The sequence below is a fragment of the Aedes aegypti genome, chromosome 2, assembly GCF_002204515.2.
Source record: "Aedes aegypti strain LVP_AGWG chromosome 2, AaegL5.0 Primary Assembly, whole genome shotgun sequence".
NCBI classification, from domain to species: Eukaryota; Metazoa; Arthropoda; class Insecta; order Diptera; family Culicidae; genus Aedes; species Aedes aegypti.
The window spans coordinates 179,621,860-179,642,317 of NC_035108.1; the positions used below are offsets into that span (position 1 = coordinate 179,621,860).

General features: G+C 38.3%; 2 protein-coding genes across 8 annotated transcripts in view; one reads left to right on the forward strand and one right to left on the reverse strand.

Moving 5' to 3' along the window:
* The window catches only part of LOC5570290 (protein disabled), a 57,659-nt gene extending 53,130 nt beyond the window's left edge, over nucleotides 1-4,529 (forward strand). For all 5 annotated transcript variants that reach the window (XM_021843298.1, XM_021843297.1, XM_021843299.1 and 2 more), the window contains one exon: nucleotides 2-4,529. In XM_021843298.1, the coding sequence (XP_021698990.1) occupies nucleotides 2-2,325 (2,324 nt within the window). In that variant the 3' untranslated portion in view covers nucleotides 2,326-4,529. The remainder of the gene's footprint in view (nucleotide 1) is intronic.
* A 1,947-nt stretch (nucleotides 4,530-6,476) lies between these two features.
* The window catches only part of LOC5574569 (trafficking protein particle complex subunit 2-like protein), a 42,829-nt gene continuing 28,847 nt past the window's right edge, over nucleotides 6,477-20,458 (reverse strand). The window contains exons 2-3 of one of the 3 annotated variants that reach the window (XM_001661471.2): nucleotides 6,875-7,690; nucleotides 6,477-6,808 (exon numbers count right to left, since the gene is read on the reverse strand). In XM_001661471.2, the coding sequence (XP_001661521.1) occupies nucleotides 6,629-6,808; nucleotides 6,875-7,669 (975 nt within the window). In that variant the 5' untranslated portion in view covers nucleotides 7,670-7,690 and the 3' untranslated portion in view covers nucleotides 6,477-6,628. Of the gene's footprint in view, nucleotides 6,809-6,874; nucleotides 7,691-18,228; nucleotides 18,724-18,788; nucleotides 19,598-19,636; nucleotides 20,101-20,458 lie in introns of those variants that run through there. The other 2 variants (XM_021843310.1, XM_001661470.2) reach the window with 2 other exon arrangements.

A 20,458-nucleotide genomic window follows, 5' to 3' on the forward strand; every position in this document is an offset into this window, starting at 1 on the left:
GGAATGGACAAACCCGGCGTTGAGTCTCCCTGCTCTTCGGATCCCAAAGACGAATGGAAGAACGAACGGGAGTACGCCCGTCGTTGGCCCACCAAAGGGCACACGTCATCATCTTCGCGAGATGTCTCTCCCTGGGACGAAGATGGTCCTGAATACCGAAAGCGTCCTCCGAGCCAACATCATCCGCCGACGTCCGGTGAGCGGTACCATCATCCAAGAATGCCACCCCGAAGGATCAATTCCAATGATGAAGAATACGACGAGGACATTAAAGATCGTAGCGAGCGAAGGCGACGCATGAAGGGTGGACAGATGGGTACTAGGAGCCGGGATAACTTCGACGACGAACACTGGTACCACGAGCGTCAAAGCTGGTCACCTACTGAGGAAGATGAGCGACCGGACCGGTCAAGGTCGTTTGATAGGAATGCTTATGAGCGAAGTACATATGGGCCACCGTATGAAAAAAGGGAACCGAAGAGCCTGCCACCGTACGATAGAAGAGATTACAAAAACTACGATAAAAGAAAGTATTACAGGGAAAGAGGTAGACCAAACTATGATTACGATCCTTATGGCGAGGGATACGATCAGCGCATGATGAAGGGTAGAATGGATTATGAAGAGGTTTACGAAAGAGGACCCAGAGATTCAAGAACGGCTAGGGAATATTTCTACGAAAGAGATAGGAAGAGCTTCGATCGTGATAGTAATGAGTCTTATGAAAGAAGAAGTTTCGGGAGTGGAGATATCTATGGTAGCTTGGATAGTCGAGGGGATTATCGTGACAGGGATCGGTATTTGTCATTGGATAAATCACGATCATTGAGGCGTGGTATGAGGAACGCTGGAAGTGCCAGGTTGGATGATCCAGATCAGGACTCCGATGGTGAAATCGTTGGTGGCCGACGAGGGGATACGAATAGTTTACATAGATCTAGTCAGAATATTCGCGGTAAACAACATCAGGTAATCGACGATGAGGTGTGGGGAGTTTCTATGAGCGGGAAACCGGGATGGAAGAGACCATCAAGTGCGTCCGAACAGGAACGACGATATAATGAAAGTAGAAGAATGATGACCAACGCAACTTTAGTAGGATCGGATGGCGAGAAGGATCGACGCTTCAGGAAAAAGAGCAGAACTCGTTCGAAGGAACCGGATTTAAGGCCCGGATATGCTACTATGAGGTACCCACGATCCAAGGAGGACTACTTCGACTTTGAGGCTGATACTCGAGGTACCGGTAGTGGAAGTGGAATGTACGACAATGACGAAGAAGATGATATAGGAGGTGGTAAAATGGCAGGAGACGCCATGGATGAAAGTCCCTCGTACTATGGAAGGAGGCAGCCTCCGCCGTATTACAAACCGGCAACTCCAAGAGCCGAAGGAAGAAGCCTAAATGATACTCTCATAGCACAAGAAGCCAAGAAGATGTCCCGTTATGAATATGAAGAAGAAGCCATGCGAAGAATAAAGAAGAGTAATAGTAGAGATCTGTACTTCGAAGGAGAGGATAAGGAACGATTCACAGGAAAGTTTGGATCAGGAAGTTTTGGAAACGTCACTCCTCCAAAGAGCGCCAAACACGTACGAATGGAACTAGAGTTTGAAGACTTTGGTGAAACACCTCAATCTAACACGAGCGGCAAATTCAATTTTGAAAGTGGAGATGGTTTCGAGAGTGACTTCAATTCGCCTCCTGCTCCTCCTGGTGGCGGAGGACAAATTCCTCACCATAACACTAAGGCATTCCGTTTCTCCAATGACTTCTCAGAAAAAGATCCCGGCAGACACTACCAGCCGTACCATAAAGGTCAACCGCAAAGCTTCGGTGGGTTTGACGCAGACTTCAGTTCTACGCAACGTTCAGCATCGACTGCGCAGACTGCTTCGAAACTCCGCTTCAACGAAAATGTTACTGTTTCAAAATTTAGTTCGGAAGCAGCAACAGGATCGCACATGTTTGAAGACGATTTTGCAGGTCGGTCCGACAATGAACTGGAAGATCAATGGACACCGGAAATGACAGCACCGGTGACAAATAGCAATGGCAGCAAAAAGATATTGAAAACATCTAGTCAACAGCAGTCACAGCAGCATGACAACCTTCGGAAGTCCGACAGCGTAAATATATTCGCCAAAAAAGTTGACGATCCATTCGAAGACGATGACTTCTTTTCGTCTGGAGTAACGACAGAGAAGGACCCATTCGAAGGCAACGGAAATGGACCAGGGGGTGAAACTGGAACAACGGGAACAGGTGGTACCCAGTCGGGTGGGTGGGACAAAAACTTCGCAAACTTTGACGACAATATCTGATTACTCGGTAGCCTGATGATGAACAGTAACATACTCAGTCGTCAGCTCAACCGTAGTCTCAGCGTTCGCCAGCAATATCAATACTGTTGCCAAAGCGAACATCAGCGATACTCGCTAGCGAAGGATATTAGGAAGCTTTACATGCGTATCAAGCATTTCAATAGGTACGAGGTGTTCGTTTAGGATTATTCTAATTTTGTTGCTTTACTTACAGTTCAAGTATTAATCGACTAATTTATAGCACATGCCACGTATTTTTTTTTTCGCTAATTGAAGCGATGGCGTTTGTTAGATAATATTTTCTTTGATAATCAGTGCGTTTCACAAGAATACAATGCATTACGACTTACCTTTTTAGAACCATCAAGACGGGTGCCGCGCTGTAGAGAAAAATAAAGTCAAACGTTAGTCAGGTAATAAGTAAATTAAAACAACGTTTGTTGTCGAACGAAATTACATTATATGGAAGTATCAATTGGTTGAAATAGGAGACAGTACTTGAAGAACTTTTCGATGAGTTGTCAAGTGATTTCAAATAATCTTCCTTGGTATGACAAACGTGGTTGATCTCAGATGTAAAATCAAATCCCGTCTATGCAAATACTACCCTAGTTAACAATTGAAACTATACAATATTCTTGGTGCACAGTAAAGCAACCCGATCCTCTTTTTGGAAGAGATTCTAAGAGATAATTTTTGATGTATTGTACCATCGAGACGCTTTTATCAAATACTCTACTGCATGCATATACTTCACAATCAGCTGAACTTGGTTGTTTAAAATTGCATTTGATTAAAAATTTAGAACGCTTCATCGTATAAATACAAATGCTAAACATCAATGAGTTGAATTTTTTAATGAGCAGAATCTTGCAATATTTAAGACAAATCTAGTCACTTTATTTATTAACAGAATAGGATGAGCCCGATTTAGAGGTTGTTTTATGGTTGTCATTGATATTCAGCTATGTTCAAAGGTTGTACAGTATTGGTTTCATCAATTGGTGTATCTGTTTTTTTTTGTAGCATTAAAATATGAACGAACTCATCTGTCCTAAATGTTGAGCTACATCATCCTCATACTATCCAGTCCAGCGTTAAACATCATTTATAAATTTATAACAAACAATTATTAAGGCTGCTTTTACTCGAATCTAATACCTATATCAATACACCAAAACTTAATAGGAGATAGTTTGACCAAATTAATCATTCTTTCACATACTACCTTTCGATACATATACGGATATTATGTTCATAGTTAGCAAATTATTTCATAAAATAGTTTTATTTGCTGATGCTATATTATTTGTATATTTCTGATACATTTTAGTGTCGTTTAAGTATAAGTCTGCAAATGCATTAGTGAATCGAATTTCAATTTCAGACACAAGAGAGTATTTCTTTGATGGTAGTAATTACATGAATCAAAATACTCTATGGTAAACGAAAGAGAGTTAATTTTACTCAATTAGTACGGAACTTATTTGACGATGATTTCGGTTGGTTAGAATACGACGGCCGCTAAGTCATTCAGAACGATACAGTTCCTATTCCAAGAGATGATAAAAATGAACCATCTAAACTAAAACAGTTTCATAGGCAAAAAATAGTTCGTACTTGAATAAATACTGAAAAAACAAACAAAATTCTCATCCAAAAATGTCTTCTTTTTTAAATATTTGTCGAAAATATAGATAATCTGTAGGCAGCATCTTAAACATATGTTAATCTTGGCATTTCAACATAACACATACAAATGAAAATCTAAAATAAATTAAACTGAAAATGTTTGTTGTTTCAACGCTACACAGCTTGAGTGATAGGGCAAAAAACGCGCCGAACGCAGAATGATCACAATTTTCAAAACACTTATGTAAATTTGCTTTGTATATTTTTTGTAAAATATTTATTGACTGATCGGTTACTATAATGATAAAATGTAAAATTAGTATGAACATATATAAGTTAAACAGGAAGATAAACAATTAAAATAAATAAAAAAATAATCAGAAAATTGCTGTAGATGTTCGAATATTGAAGAGTAAAACAAGAATAAGCAAACGTTAAATTTAGAAATTAAACCAAGCAAAATGGATAATGAGTGGAAAGCAAATCCCTTATTCGAAAATGAGGAAACCAATGTTGATCTGGAGGGTAACTTGAAGTGAATAAAAATATGTAAAATTCCAATCCTTATTCAATTTTGTATCTGTTTTTTTCTATCAAGATAGAAATGAAAGAAAACAATCACTACATTTTGCAATGAAGCATGGAATCAAATTATCTTCGATATTTCGATATTCAACTGTTCGGGAAGCGGGGGGAGTCGATATTATTTTTTTTGAACTGCCGATATCTTTTGAACGGACGTCAGCAAAATGAGACCATAATGCTCGTGAAAAGTTGAGATCTATAAATTTGGGTTTTTGAGTTTTAGGTGCACGATTTTTCAAAATCCTTACACATCCTTTCCAAAGAAAGTAAGGTGCTAAATTGTTTTACAAAAAGTTCTTGAGCAAATCTTACTAAAACCAGGCCGGTTGGAAAGCACGTACAGGATAATGTGCTTAAGAGGAGCAAGTGCATACCGGACGGTATCTAAAGAGGCCGAGTGCATCATAGCCGGGATGACGCCCATCGGGCTCATCATCAAGGAAGATGTTCAATGCTTCAACCAAAGGAGTACCAGAGGAGTTCGCGACACGTGTAAAGAGGAAACGCTCAGAAGCTGGCAGCATGAATGGGATAACTCCACTAAGGGTAGATGGACCCATCGGATAACACCAAATGTGTCAGATTGGTATGGTAGAAACCATGGGAAGTGAACTTCCACCTGACGCAGTTTCTGTCAGGACATGGTTGCTATAGACAGAACCTGCATAGCACAGCACAGCACAGTGCATAGGCTGGTTTTAGCGGGTCGTCGTTGGTGCGTCATCCCCGCATTCCCTGAGTTACGTACCTTCTCAGGAGATCTGTTTACAGATTTCCCCCTTGTAAAAAACAAAAAAAAAACACGATATACGAGTGCGAAAAGTGGCAACTTTGGCAAAGTCAGCTCTCAGTTGCCGTTCCTATACTGCGAAGTATCGATATTTAATTTGATACGATTATCTAAACAAAGTATCGATACCACCGATATATTGATTCAAAATATCGATACATCGGAATATCATATGATATATTTGAATGGAGCAAGATTCCCATACCACTTAGTGACCTGTCATTTAGTTTCCTTAAATTCGACAAAAAAAACCTTGTAATACTCAAAATTATTGCTGTTTTGACTGACATTTACATAAATATATTCTGATAACATACATTCTAGTACAATTCGAAAGGAAACTGCTTTGGGTTTTCTCCAAATCTAATTTATTTCCTATATTTAAACAAGAAATACTTGATATTTAGAGAAAACCTCACATTTTTTTCCACTTAGAGCATGTAGAGTTCTCTGCAACTTTCGTCCACGCTTTCAGAGAATGTCAGATCGTCAAATAATTTTTATGTACGCAGATTTTGAGAAACATTCCGGCGATTTTTCTGCTGGGTGTAAGTGGGTATCCGGTCAATTATCATTTCCTATCCCTCAGCTTTCACAAGAACATGGCTAAGACAATTCCCGACTGCTGAAGGATGCGTCAAATTCTTCTAAGAGACAGATTTATCTCAAATATGTCTGTGGTAACTGAAAAAAAGGAGGCAACCCTCATATAGCGGTCTGGGGCTGTACCACCTTCAAATGCTTAACGTTTTTGCTAGTGCTAATGCTAAAACGCTACAATTGTTTTCTATATATTGGTTTACGATATATCGGAAGGAAATATCGATATCACCGATATATTGAATAGAAGATATCGATACCAAAATATCGAATATCGAAAGCAAAATATCGATATTCCGATATATCGGAAGTATCGGAACGTCCCTACTTAGTTAATAACTGTGGAAGTGCTCATCAGAACACTAAGCTGAGAAGCAGGCTCTGTCCCAGTGAGGACGTAATGTCAAAAAGAAGAAGAATAAGTACGTAAATGTTTTGAACCAATACGATTTATCTAAGATAAAATAAAGACATATGTTTGGAAATTGAAGATGGATTTCTTTTTAAGTTACTCATGAATAATTTTGACCACAGGCACTCTATCTTAAAATAATTGAAATATATAATTCCTAAAAATCAGCTTATATTTCCATGAGTATTTATAAATTGAACATACTAAGCTAACACCCCTTCGATCCGTCACCAAAAAATATATTTCTATTTTGAATCTTATAAAAAGAATGCTGGGTTGCTGCCCTACTTCTTGTGTTCATTGATCTCGTGTACACTCTCTTTCCACAGCCGCTCGGAAATCAGATCATCAAATGCGACCTTTGATTTGGTCTGTTTCACATTTGCAATGTAATATCCCGTAGCTGGGTTTTTGTCCGCAGTGTTGCTGTTTTCTGTGGCACAGTAAATGATATTTTGAGCCCCCTACAATTACAAAAAAGGTTAGAAAAATCTACAGTCTAACATTCCGGAGAATTCCTATTGCCTTACCTGCTTAGCAGATCGAAGCATCAACCAAACAACTGGTGAAAGTAGAACGTAGTGGTACCACTTCGGATTGTAATCTCTAAAGAAATCCGTATGACACAGGCCCGGACAGAGCACGTGAGCATCGTATCCTCTTTTGTATAGTTCTCGAGCAAAGTAAAAGTTCATCAGCTTGGAGTTGTTGTATAGGTTGTTGAACCGGTCACCTCGAGCCCTTTCCACCCATTTTCCTAGGTTTTCAAAGTCAATCTTTGCGTTTTTCTCATGCATCTTGGAGGAAACCACCACAACTCGAGCGGAATTGTTCTTAATATTATCCTTCAACAAGTCCACCAATAGGAAATGTCCCAAATGGTTCACGCCAAAATGCACTTCGTAGTTTTCCTTGGTGTACTGAGGAGTTTGCATGGCCAAACCAGCATTGTTGATGAGACAGTCGAACGTCGGGTACTTGGCCTTTATTTCGGCGGCAAATTTCTGAATCGATTCAAACGACGCCAGATCTAGCTCAAGCGGAATCAATTCCCCATCGCTGGTCTTTTGACGAATCTTTGCGATAGCGTGGCTAGCTTTCTCCATGTTGCGACAGGCCATGATGACGGTAGCCTGACGGGCCACCAGGGCTTTGGCCGTTTCATAGCCCAATCCAGTGTTGCTACCGGTTATGATGTAGACTTTGCCCCGAAGGGAGAAATTGTTGCGTACCCAACCCCATTGGAGCTCTCGGAGCTTCCGAATCAGATAGATGCCGGCGCCGACCCCAACCGGAATCAGAAGGTACAACAGGGAAGTGGACATTTTCTTTCAGTTCTCGTTTGGCTAGAGGGAGTGCAAGACATTTTCGAAAAATAAGAAATTTATTTATGATTTTGTAAAGTTTGCAAGCATAGTAGGTACAACATTCTATTTGGCAGTTATAATAAGGTACGTGCAAATGTTAGGTTTAGGGTTCCGGTACCAATAGTTGTGAAAGTAGCAGTAGATTAGATTACGAAAAAAAACATTTTTTTTTGATAAAAATAAACAACGTGAGCTATTTTTTAGCAGGCAGATCCCCTCTAGTTTAGTAGATATGACAAATTTCAGCTATTTATCATATAAATATATTAGGTTTTCACAAAAAAATTAGCTGTCTTGCTTCAGTAGTTGACAGTGTGTTCCAGTAGTGGATCAACTTAGAGAAGAAGTTTTTTAAATAGATGTACAAAAATAAAGAAAAGTTCTAGATGATCTTTATGCTTGGTTCGAAAGATTTTAGTTGCTGCTTTAAGGAAAAAATGGTGTCCCACCCCTGCTTTTTATAAAAAACGGCAAAATATATTTTATCTTTGAGTTTGAATTTTGGGTCTTTTTCGACCCATTTTAAAATTCAAACCAATGTCATTTTTGATTGGAATGACCTAGCAATTTAGAATTTTATGTTAATTATTTTTTTGAGGTAAATTTCATTTTTGCGGGAACAAAGTTACAGATTGTGACTCAGGATCGTTTTAGACCCTAAAATTCAAGCAACTCTAAAAAATCAGTTCTGTTGATTGAATGAAATATGAATAGAGATTCTCAAATCACATCCGCATTCATCTGTTTCCGAAAACCCAGAACATAAGAAAAGTAAGTTTCTATTGTAGTTTTGTATATGTAATTTACGTCGATATGACTGAAATTATGGCATAAAATTCTCTATATTAAAAAACGAGTTGCCGGAGCACATCTCCTGAAAATTTCGGTCTTGGATGCTCTATGCGTAACCGGTTCCTGGAGTCCCGGGAGGCGGCCAACCTGGACAATTCGATGAAATTGTCCCAAAAATAAATAAATGTATTTTCCAAAATAATGAATGGATGGCTATGCTTGTACTATCGGAGAAGCGGAATGACCTCCGGGAAACCCATATAATGAGACCACTAAGTTGCAGAACCAACACTAAGCATGTGACGGCTCAATCTGAATGATCACTTTGGTTTTTTTTACCGGAGATATTCGTATTGTGGGGTTTCAGTTTCAGTTAATTTCGTGTACCAAAACTAGGCATGGGACGGCTCAGGCATTCAATGGCTCAATCTTCCTGTTGTTTTAAGCATGTTACTCATCTCTCACAAAGATAAATGACCCGCCAGTGCTTTGTGACCACTGAATTAACTCAGAGAATGCTTTGTGACCACTGAATTAACTCAGAGAATGCCCAGAGAATGCTTAAGCGATTTCAGGCACACAAAAAAGTAGCATTATTTTCATATTTTCCCTTACAGTAGAGGTTCAAATCTTTCGATTGACACCAAAAGATCGTTTAAGAACTTTTCGTTACTATGTTATGATTTTTTTTTGCTTAGCAACTCCACTATTGGTACCGGCACCCTAGGTTTGGTATGAGTACTTAAACTAGATATTATCGTTTTCCGTTATTTTATATCTGCGTTGGAGCTGGATTGGCAATTTAGTTGAAACAATGTTCAAAACAACAGTAATATAAAAAATAAAAACGAGTTCGACATAAGTGTGTTAGTATATTGTTAGAAGCAAATTATTTTTAAAATGAAATGGAGCTGATGGTTTGAAATATGTTTTTAGTTGCGTGTAATTGTATCCACGGTAGTTCCAAGGTTCTTTTATTTTTCGATGAAATGATATTTAGATTCAGAAATCATGTAATGCTCATTGAAACTTTTTCAGTGGTTTTCCTTATTATAGTAACTTTGATGACTTTGACGAGTTTACTACTAAACCGTTTTTCAAACAAAATAACAGGTCGTTTTATATTCATTTCAGATTTGAATTATTTCCCAAGATGTGCGTACCATATTACCAATGATAAACATTTAAAATAAACTCATGATAATGTTGTGTTATACCAGGCAACCCAACCTTTAAGAACCGCGACCAAAATGCAGGCTGATTTGTTTTGAAGTGCACAAGGAAAATTGAATAAGAATCAGCTTCTTTTTAAAAGAATCGGAAAATGATACTTGCTACTGAACATCACATCGAGTATATTTGAGAATTCTGTACAGGATTGCGTATCATCTAGTCTAGCATTTCTGCGAGAATCTAGTACAGAACTTCACGACAATGAAATTCGAGACTTTAAAAGAACTCTGAATTTTGTACGAATTCCGCATTGTATGATAATGAGAACCATGCGCAAGATTCTTTGATAATTTTGCAGAGTATTCTGTCAGAATCTTGCCTAATATTTATGTTGGTACCCTATTCTAGAATTTACGAAATTACTTCCAGGATTATATATGAAACTTGCTCTGAATCAGGTCAAAATCCTACCTAGATTTATGTGAGTGCCTTGCACAGAATTATGTTCCAAATCCTACAAATTGAACTTTAACACTTCACTTTTTGCACTTTTTGTCGAGCACTCGACACTGAGGAAGTCTGTAAGTCGTGGGCTTCGTGGCCGTGCGGTTAGTGTCGTCAGGCAATGATTGCATCGTGTCATGGGGTGTGGGTTCGATTCCCGCTGCAGCCATTGAAACGTTTCGTGAGGCATGTTTCTCGGCTGTACCATTGGAGCATGCTTGTCCGTTGTCTAGTGTTAAGTTACAGTCTGTGCAGCTAAATGGCTGAAGACGGTGTCCGTGTCTTTAAGTCGCAGACGAAATAGGCCTATCTGCCAAGATAAGCAACACATATTAGAGTTTAAAGGTATTTGCTCGCCATACTAGTGATTTTAGTATTTTATTTTTTGCAAAAAGTGAAGTGTTAAAGTTCAATTTGTAGTTTTAAACATACTCTTATAATCCCTCCCCTAAATTTAATAAAAAAAGGTTAGTTCCAAATCCTGTTAAATATTTTGTGATAATCCTGCCCAAGTTGAGCTTTCTTGGTGAATTCCAAAGGTTGTCTTAAAATTTCTGTCAATGATTCTGTGAGAACCCTCTTCAAGGCTTGTGACAAACCTTCCTATTCTTTTAGATACTGCCCATGATTTTGTTCAAATCCTTCTAAGAATCCCATGCAACTTATATCCCGAATTTTGAGATAATCCAGGGAATACTGGGTGAATCTTGCTTAAAATACAACAAGGTTGGACTCGATTTTCCGGAGACTTGATTATCCGGAGTATGTTTTTTTTTAAATTCTTGTTTTTCAGTTTTTATGCATAAATTTGAGAAAATTTAGTATTGAAATATACAATATAAATTGTTTTGCAGTTCTGAACTAGGTAAGGAAAGGGGGTTTGAAAAAGGTTTTTTTGTGTATGCTGGTCAAAAACATTTTTTTCTTCTCAAGCCCCCTTATGTTTCTAGAAATAATTTCTGACTACACCACTGCATCATATGAATAAAACATCGAAAAAGATAATATTTAAGTTCTTTTATCGCTGAATTCAATTTTGCTTTTAGTGATTCGATTATCTGGAGGATTCGATTATCCGGAGTGAAAAAAAATGATACTCTGGACAATCGAGTCCGACCTGTACTAAACATTCACTTATTTTCAAAATTTGAAATTGTGTTCAAATTGAGCTCTAAATTAAATAATTGAACTTTGTGTGTGCTAACTTTGGCTTTTCGGTCTCAATGAAAGTGTCGGTAGCTTATACGGATTTGCCCCTAATTCATGGTGGCATGCGGCTAAAAGCATACCGCGCCTAGGAATGAATGGTTGAGAGGGGGGTGCTTCAAGAGAAACCTAACCGTGAACGGTGCCTGTGAACCCGAGGAGGAACAAATAACTCCCTAATAACTTATGCATACCATTTTTTGGTATCATACCAAAATTAGGTATTGTTCAGTTGTCAATACCTCAATTTGGTATTATAATGGTATTGAAAAAAATCTTTAAAACAATTAAAAATACTTCATTGAGGTATTAAACAGCTATTGAGGTCTGCTGGAGGTATTGAACTACAATTGAAAAATTTCATTTTTATATGAAAATCCATCAAGTATTATTGTGGTATTACAATACCTGATCTAGTTATCAGTTTGGTGTTCGTAGAATATGCTTGAGATATTATTTGAGGTATTTTACCTCTTATGCAGGGCTAATTCATACCTCATTCAGGTATGTAGTATTGGAAATTATCTGGTATGGAATACCTCAATTTGGTATTCAGTAGTTATTTTCTTCTGCTCGGGAAGTACAAGAACACCCTCCACAATATTATGCCATCACTGTGCTACCCGGAGCAACGGCGCAATTGACCTTGTATTTCTCCGAAATAATTGGCTACTCATATTTAGCCGCAAATCAGAGGCCTAATACGATTAGGAGCATGTTAATGTAATATGAATTAAACAAAAATTATCCAGGTGAACCTTTATCATGCAAAGGGCGCATCAGCGGTGATCAGCAGAAGGTTCACCAAGGAAAATATTAATGTGGGAATAATTCAAGAGCCCTGGGTAAATAACACAGCGCAACAAAAATGACATTTTCGCGTGTCTCAAGAATCAAATTATGTTTCTCTAGTAGATTTGGGGTTGCTGAATCTGATGCCGTTTTCAGAAATTATCTCAAAATCTAGACGTGCTATGATAATTCTGTAAACGGCAATGAATTCAGCAACCCTTAATTAAGTAAATAGAGGTATTTTGATGCTGGAGACAAAAACGTGTTCCGTAGTGTAATGGTAGGGTACTTGGTTTTCTTACAGCTATTCTTGTAAATAGGAACACAAAATTTGTCCAATTACAGAGGTTATCCGTAGATACATTGTTGCGATCAAAGTAGAGGTGGCAGCTTTCCGAAAAAAAAACGGAGGTATGTATTGCCTCTGCTTAATTTCCTAGAGATGTTGAAGATGTGCCCACATCTTTGGTTGTTAATTTTGTCAACTACTGTAAAAAAACTAATGCCCAATTTACAATAGGGTGCGACGAAAACGCCTATCATACAATTTGGAGCAGCGCCGATCTTAATAAAAGAGGAGAAAATCTCCTACTCCTAAACTACATGTCGTCTAACAACATAGACATAATAGAGAGGATTCTCCTACTTTTGTAAACGCTATCCGACAAGAGGTTCTTGATCTCATGATCTGTAGCGACCTGCTATCAGAGAAAAATGTGAACTGGCATGTTTCTGATGAAGAATCATTGTCAGATCATGAACAAATCCGGTTCGATTTTAAAGCTGGATCAGAAGTAACAGAATTCTATAGAAACCTAAAGAAAACCAATTGGGATCTCTATTGTTTTCATTTAACGATTAAGAATTCGTATAACGGTGAACAGTTCACGACTGTTTCACAACTGGAAAATGCGTCAAATGGGATTATTGACCAAATGGTCTCATCTTATCTTATGCTAGCTGTCCTATTCAACAAAGGTCATCCAACATGGATGTGCCTTGGTGGAATGACACGCTGGTTGGGTTGAGGAAGAAATCCAGGCGGTTGTTCAATAGAGCAAAGATCACTTAAGATTGGGTTGAATACAAAAAAAAGCCCTAACAGAATACAACAGAGAACAAAGACACGCTAATCGTAAGGACTGGAGACGGGTATGTGAATGCATCAACAACGCTCCTGCAGCTGCAAGGCTGCACTAAGTCCTTTCAAAAGACGATTCAACAAGGAAATGAGACGCTTTGTCCGCTCTTAACCGAAATATGCAAAGAAATGCCTCTTTGTAAAAATCAATTGGTCGGTGTTTCGTCAGACTGGACCAAGTGTTTTTTATTAGTTTCAAGAAAACGCAATCCAAATATTCGAAATAACGATATATATTCATTAGGCTGATACAAATATTAACCCTCTAATACCCAAATTTTTATTTTCGATTTAAGTATTATTTTTCGTTATCTAAAATCGATCTACGCACGTTTTGGGCAATTATTTGTTTTTATTCGCAAATTTTTAAATTTTGGTTTTTGGGTAGTGCTTCGTGAGGTCCAAGCAGGACGGTTCGGTTTTGTGTCGTCCGATATATTTTGCTCACGATTTCGCGCGTTTTCGTCGCGGGAGAATTTTTTTCCCTGTTTTGGAGCGTCTTGCTGGGTAGTGCTTCGTGAGGCCCAAGCTGGACAGTTCGGTTTTGCGTCGTCCGTTAGATTTTGCTCACAATTTCGCGCGTTTTCGTCGCCGGAGAATTTTTTTTTTCTTGTTTGGAGCGTCTTGCTGGGTAGTGCTTCGTGAAGCCCAAGCAGGACAGTTCGGTTATGCGTCGTCCGATAGATTTTGCTCACGGTTTCGCGCGTGTTTTCGTCGCCGGAGAATTTTTTTTTCCCTGTTCTGGAGCGTCTTGCTGGGTAGGTATTTGGGAAGGCCCAAGCAAGACGGTTTGTTTTCAGAACGCCAAGAAGTTTTGCTATCAGTGTCAGTTTTGTGTTCAGTCGAGAATGGATTACCAACTGGTGCGTTCGTTTCATGCTTATGATAACACATTTTTTCTTGAAAGCGTAACTCTTATGTAATATTAAAACAAACTTTGTATGGTTCGTCACTATAAGTGTCGGCATTATGCTATTTTCTTATACAATTTCAATATACATATATTTTTCTCTTTTTGACATTATTAAAAATTATCTTTTGAATTGTTCGACATTGTGAATGTTGACATATTTTTTAAAACTTCTACCATATCGAGACAAAATGCACAGTAATACCACAGATAAACAGACGTAACACTTAGAACAAATCTCGATCAAAATCATAGTCGCGAAAACATGTACGCCCAATGCTAAAAACACTGTAGTTGGCCGATGGACCAACAGGTGGCGGTAGTGTGTAAACGTCAAACACGAACAAAAACGACGCGAGCGCTGCGGGTGGTCGATTGACCACCTACCAGATATTCGAATCGATCGTTAAAAAGTTGGTCGACGGACAGCGATAAGAGTGTGACGTCTGTTTGTCTGTGGTAATACTCATATGTCATTTTCAAACAAACTATGTATGGTTCGTCACTACAAGTGTCGGCATTATTCCTGTTTCATATAATTTAAAATATATACATGTAATTTTCAGTTTTCGACATTAATAAAAACATCTTTTGAATTGTTCGACATTATAGATGTTGACCTATTTTTTAAAGCTTCTACCAAAAGCTTCTCGAGACAAAAATACAAAACTAGTTTTGAATATAAGTCGTATATTTCCCCCTTGTCCATGGATCGCATCACCGACCAGAGGTGACTCCCAGATCTTTTCCTCCCTCATTAATAAACACCCTTCCCGTGGTGATTGTGGAGATGCAGAGGTATTCTCGGTCTCTAGAAGCAACAATCATTACACCCTAACATTCCTTCCCCATCCCAACTGACTGTAAGGACTTGGCCGGCGCCGTTATTGATCAATAATATTAGATCTGCTAAAATTGCACTTCGAGAGTAAGCGGAAACTCCCATCCCTTATTCATTTGGATCGTAGTGCAATTCTTACCAGTTCCGATCAATCACGGAGTAGCATTATTTTTTTTTATTTTTTCAGAGCGTATTTTATTTTCCGTGTAACTAACGGAAAAAAATAGGTTTGAAATTATATTAATACCACCAGGCTCTTATTTTGTGATAGGTTGATCGTAGAATAATATAAAAAGTACGATTTTTTATATTACACGTTAAATGAACGCCAGGCATTTGTAGGTCATATAAGAATGCAATTTTTCAAACAATTTCTAAAAATACAAAAAATTTCAAAAGTCATAAAAAACTTTTCTAATATGCTTGTTATGAGTCAAAGTACAAGCCAAAAATAAAAACATTTTGATTTCCGAGCTACGAATAAATATACAAAATTCCAAAGTGTACCCCGTCTAAAGGCGGGGTTGGGTATTAGAGGGTTAAATTTCTTTTATGTCCGAGACCTTTTGGAAGGTACGAGGGGGGGGGGATAAAAATAAATAAAGAAAAAAAAATAAAAATGAAAAAAAAAAGTTATTTTTTCGAATTTTTTATTTTTAATGATAGTTGTTAAACTGTTTTTAATCATCCTCTGGATCATTATTTTACAGTGGGGATTCGCTCGTTGGGGGTCCGCTACATGGAATGACTCGATGGTTGGATGTTCGCTGGTTGGAAAATATTCCAACTAAAAAGCACTCAAATGTCAACAGAAAATGTAAAACTGGCTTTGACGTCTGAGTACCGTCGCATTGCAGCCTCCATATATAGCACAAATGCGTATGTATATGTGCGTTTCGTGACGATTTGCTCTCCAGATGCGTTAGTGTGGAGCATTTTCACCAGCTGTCAGTCGTTCCAACTAACGGATCGGATTCGCTAGATGGAAAGCAGTCGTGTTCCAACCAGCGAATCCCCGCTGTACTTGTTTTTTACTTTGTAAATTGAAAGAAACCTAACTGATGTTAAGAAAATGATGAATCTTTTTTTTTCTCCCCTTTAAAATTTTCGGATTTTCGAAGGGGGGGGGGGTGATATAAAAGAAAATCAATATTTGTATCAGCCTTATTTACTTTTATATTGGAACTTGTCATTTGACGAAACATCTGTATCCAAACAACATCGAAAAAAATTAATTGATGGAGTCGTTATCTTAACAAGGCTAAAATAGTCTCTAGTCCGGTCTGTCTGAACATCGGCCAATTTGCCAATCAATAAGGTAAATCTACCATTACGGAGCTGCAGTCGCTGTTAAAAAAAATGAAAAATCTCTTGATGCCAAAGAAATAGCCGTACTTGCTTTTCTCGATATTGAAGAAGCATTCAATAATACATCCTGCAGTTCTATGAGTTCAGCCATGGAAGCAAGAAGCTTGGATAAAAAAAACTATTTCATGGGTTATGACTATGCTCAAGGATCGGACAATTTCTGCTGATCTAGGAGGTGCGTAAATATCTGTAATATCTACTAAGGGATGTCCTCAAGGAGGAGTGTTATCGACCTTACTGTGGTCTCTTGTAGTAGACGAACTCCTTAGAAATCTAAAAGATCAAGGTTTTGAGGCAATTGGATATGCCGATGTTGTTTCTATCATGGTTCGTGGAAAGTTTGATAAAACGATTTCCGATCGGTTGCAACCTGCAAACTCATATGAAATCGGTCATAAATAAGGGTACTAATGCCCTATGAGTCTGCAATAAAGCCCTAGGAAAAATTGGGGACTGCAACCTTATATGGTAAACTGGATTTATTCAGCAATAGTCCGACCAAAAATTACTTATGCTTCACTGGTATGATGGCCCAAGACAAATTCTGCTAAGAAAAGGCTGGCTAAGTTGCAAAGGTTTGCTTGCATATCAATGACAGGGGCAATTAAAAGTACACCGTCGGTTGCCTTGGATGCCCTTCATAATAAACTACAAGCTGCAAAAAATGCCTTGCAGTTTATCCGTTGTAATAAAATACTGGTATTGACCAATCGATACAATTTTCAACATGTAATGCCGTTTCATCTAGAATACTTTTGACATCATGAGTGACGAAAAAGCAAGCAAAAATCGCTGCTTTGTTGAAAAATATATACCGTTTTGTCTCAAATTCCGAACAGACTCATTTTCCGAACACTCGGTTTTTGTATGACGATTTAATTGAAATGTTTCGCTGAAATATATCATCCAATTACCAGGAAATGGCTGTCAATTGCAATTCAATTTAAACGTCTTCCAATCTATTTTATAGCTTGGGAGTAGTGATGATTCTCTAGTTCGAGACCAGTAGAACTAGTTCAGATGAATTTATTTGCGAAATTATCCATTTGAATATTATTTATTTGTGCTGTTTGGAATTTGAATCAAGGTGTTCGGAATATGATACAGAATGAACACAGTGTTCGGCATTTGAATCAAAATGCTGTTCTACACTTTTACGTAAAAACAATACTAAACAAGTTCAAATAGACACTTTCGTCAGCAAACCCAACAGCTAACAGTTAGACTTTGTGAAGAAATTAAAATTTTCACAAATATCAGCTAATTTGTGCCTATCAGGTGCATTTGAAGTCACTGTTGGCCTTAAGTGTTCGGACTATGATTCAAAACGGTACTGTTCCAGAGTGTTACATTGCTGCAACAACAGTGGAATTCGAGCTCCTCATATTCGGACTAATGGCAATCGTGCTAGTGGTGTACAATTTTGACCAACTATTTCTTTACAAAACAATGTTGCAAGTGGGCTAAATGTTTCAAAATCAGATTATGTATTTATTTTTAATTATTTTTCAATAGTAAACCGATTTTCATCAATAGTTCTAGTTGGAATGCTCTTTCGATCGAAAACCGTTTCGCATTTCCGTTTACGCTGGTAACATCAAATGGCCCATGGATTCGAACTCAGAACGAATAGGATTCGATCGAAAGTTGGAAAGTTTAAACGAGAATGAGGGTGATATTATACAGTCAACTCAATTCACTATCTCGACGTCGAGTTAGAGAACCATAGTAAAAGTTGGTATTTCTTTTAAGTGGTACTGCTTAGTATTCATTTGATTCAGTTTGTTTCAAGTTCCTCGAAAATTGATGGAGCTTCAACTCACCATGGGAAAAAGTGGGTTAAACGAAACAGTGACGGAATGATGAGTGTTTTAGTTCAGTACATAGTACCAGGAGTGGAAGAGCGGTAAAACTATATATACTATTTAAGTTATTTATATACATTTCTTGTTCAGCGCACTTTAGCGCAAACGTATATTTAATATCTTAATAGCTAAATCCATCCACGCATATACAACGTCCTCTATCCCAACACCAAGTTCCACCGTGTTTAGTGACCATGTGTTAGAAACACCCAAATAACCACACCAATAAAAACATCATCCTTTTCTGCTCGCTTCCTCGATTGCCTCGACGCTTTCATTCCATAACCGCTCGGAAATCTCCTCGTCGAATGGATATTTAGACTTCCTCATCTTCACATTGGATATGAAGTACCCCGTCACGGGATTCCGTTTCTCGTCGGTCACACTTTCCGTTGCACAATAGATTATGTTTTGTGCTCCCTGTATGCGAAAGGAAAAGTTTTAGAGTAGCATCATGTTTTGTATGGCACATGCTTCGTTCGAACCTGTTCTGCCGATCGTAGCATCAACCAAACTATTGGAGAGAATATCAGGTAGTGGTACCACTTGGGATCGTAGTTTCGGAAGAAGTCTGTGTGGCACAAACCGGGACAAAGCACGTGCACGTTGAATCCTCGCTTGTAAAGCTCTCTCGCGTAGTAGAAATTCATCAGCTTGGAGTTATTGTACAATCGGTTCAACCGACTGTTATACTCGACCCACCGTCCTAGATTGCCTATGTCTATGCTTGCTTCTATTTCATGCATCCTGGACGACACGACAACGATTCTGGAATTGTTCTTCTTCAAGTTGTCTTTTAGCAGATCCACTAAAAGGAACTGACCTAGGTGATTTACACCGAAGTGTACTTCGAACCCTTCTTGGGTAAAGGCGGGTTCCTGAGCCGCCAAGCCAGCGTTATTCACTAGACAATAGAAATCCGGATACATATCTTTAATCTGCGCAGCAAATTTACGAATCGATTGAAACGATGCTAAATCCAGCTCCATCGGTATCAACTCGCCCTCTTTTGTCTCTTGACGAATCTTGTCAATAGCTTCGCTAGCCTTGGATAAATTTCGACATGCCATTATAGTGGTTGCTTGCCTAACGGTTAGTGCTTTGGTAGTTTCATACCCAAGACCTGTGTTCGCTCCAGTTATTATGAAAAGTTTACCTCTTAGGGAGCTTCCATTCTTCACCCAACCCCACTTTTGGATTTTGTATCGCCGTAAAGCAAAGATACTCGCCGTCAGCACAGCAGATGGGATTAGCAACTCGTAGGGGATAGAGGACATTGCTTTTATGCGTTGGACTAAAATCAAAATTAAAATAAATAAAATACAACTGTTGATTATTTTGTTCTATACTTTTTCTCTTTATTTAGTTAGTATTGATGATATTTCTGACATTTCTATCAAATGTTTTTGAAGTCAACGGTTCACCGGGAATGTAAAACGGGTTGCACACGGCATCCGTGTAGAGCGAATGTAAATTTCTAAACATACTGCGAACTTCGTTCTCTCTGAAAGAGGTATTGCTCGAATCGATAACGATCACGAACTTTACTTTGGTGTTGGTCACGTATCCGTAAATTTTGTAAATCTCCGTTGAGTTGAGCAAGCCCAGATAGAGCTCTCGTCCATCGGCGCTTTGTTTCTGGCCGGTTGAACATTTTTCCTCAATCACATCGAGCGATGCGTGAACTTGATACTGAAGTTCAATTTCCTTGTCCGCACTAGCCGTTGCAATATAGAGCGGCGAGTTTTCCTTGCCGATAATCGACACGCAGGCACACATTTCTAGTCCTCAGGGGAACTACAAGAAAGAAGAGATAGAGAAAATTTTGAATAGTTTTTGTACAACCTAGAAATGTGGCCTACGTTTTAGTCGATTATTATACTGCCCATAACTGCATATTTGTAACATTCGACAAAAGTAGACATTGGGTAAATGGTGTACCATCAGTGTACCAGATTCCGTTCAATTAAGGAAAGTTTTGTGTTCAAATGTTTATTATAAAAAAACTATTGTGTCTATCTGTTTGGGCGCACTGCGCAAGTAATTTGTAACCGTTTCACTATATCAATATCATTGACCCATCAGGCAACACTGTAGAGGAGAAAAATCAGAATAAACCGAAACTTTGTGAACCGAAGACGCGCGTGTTTGATTC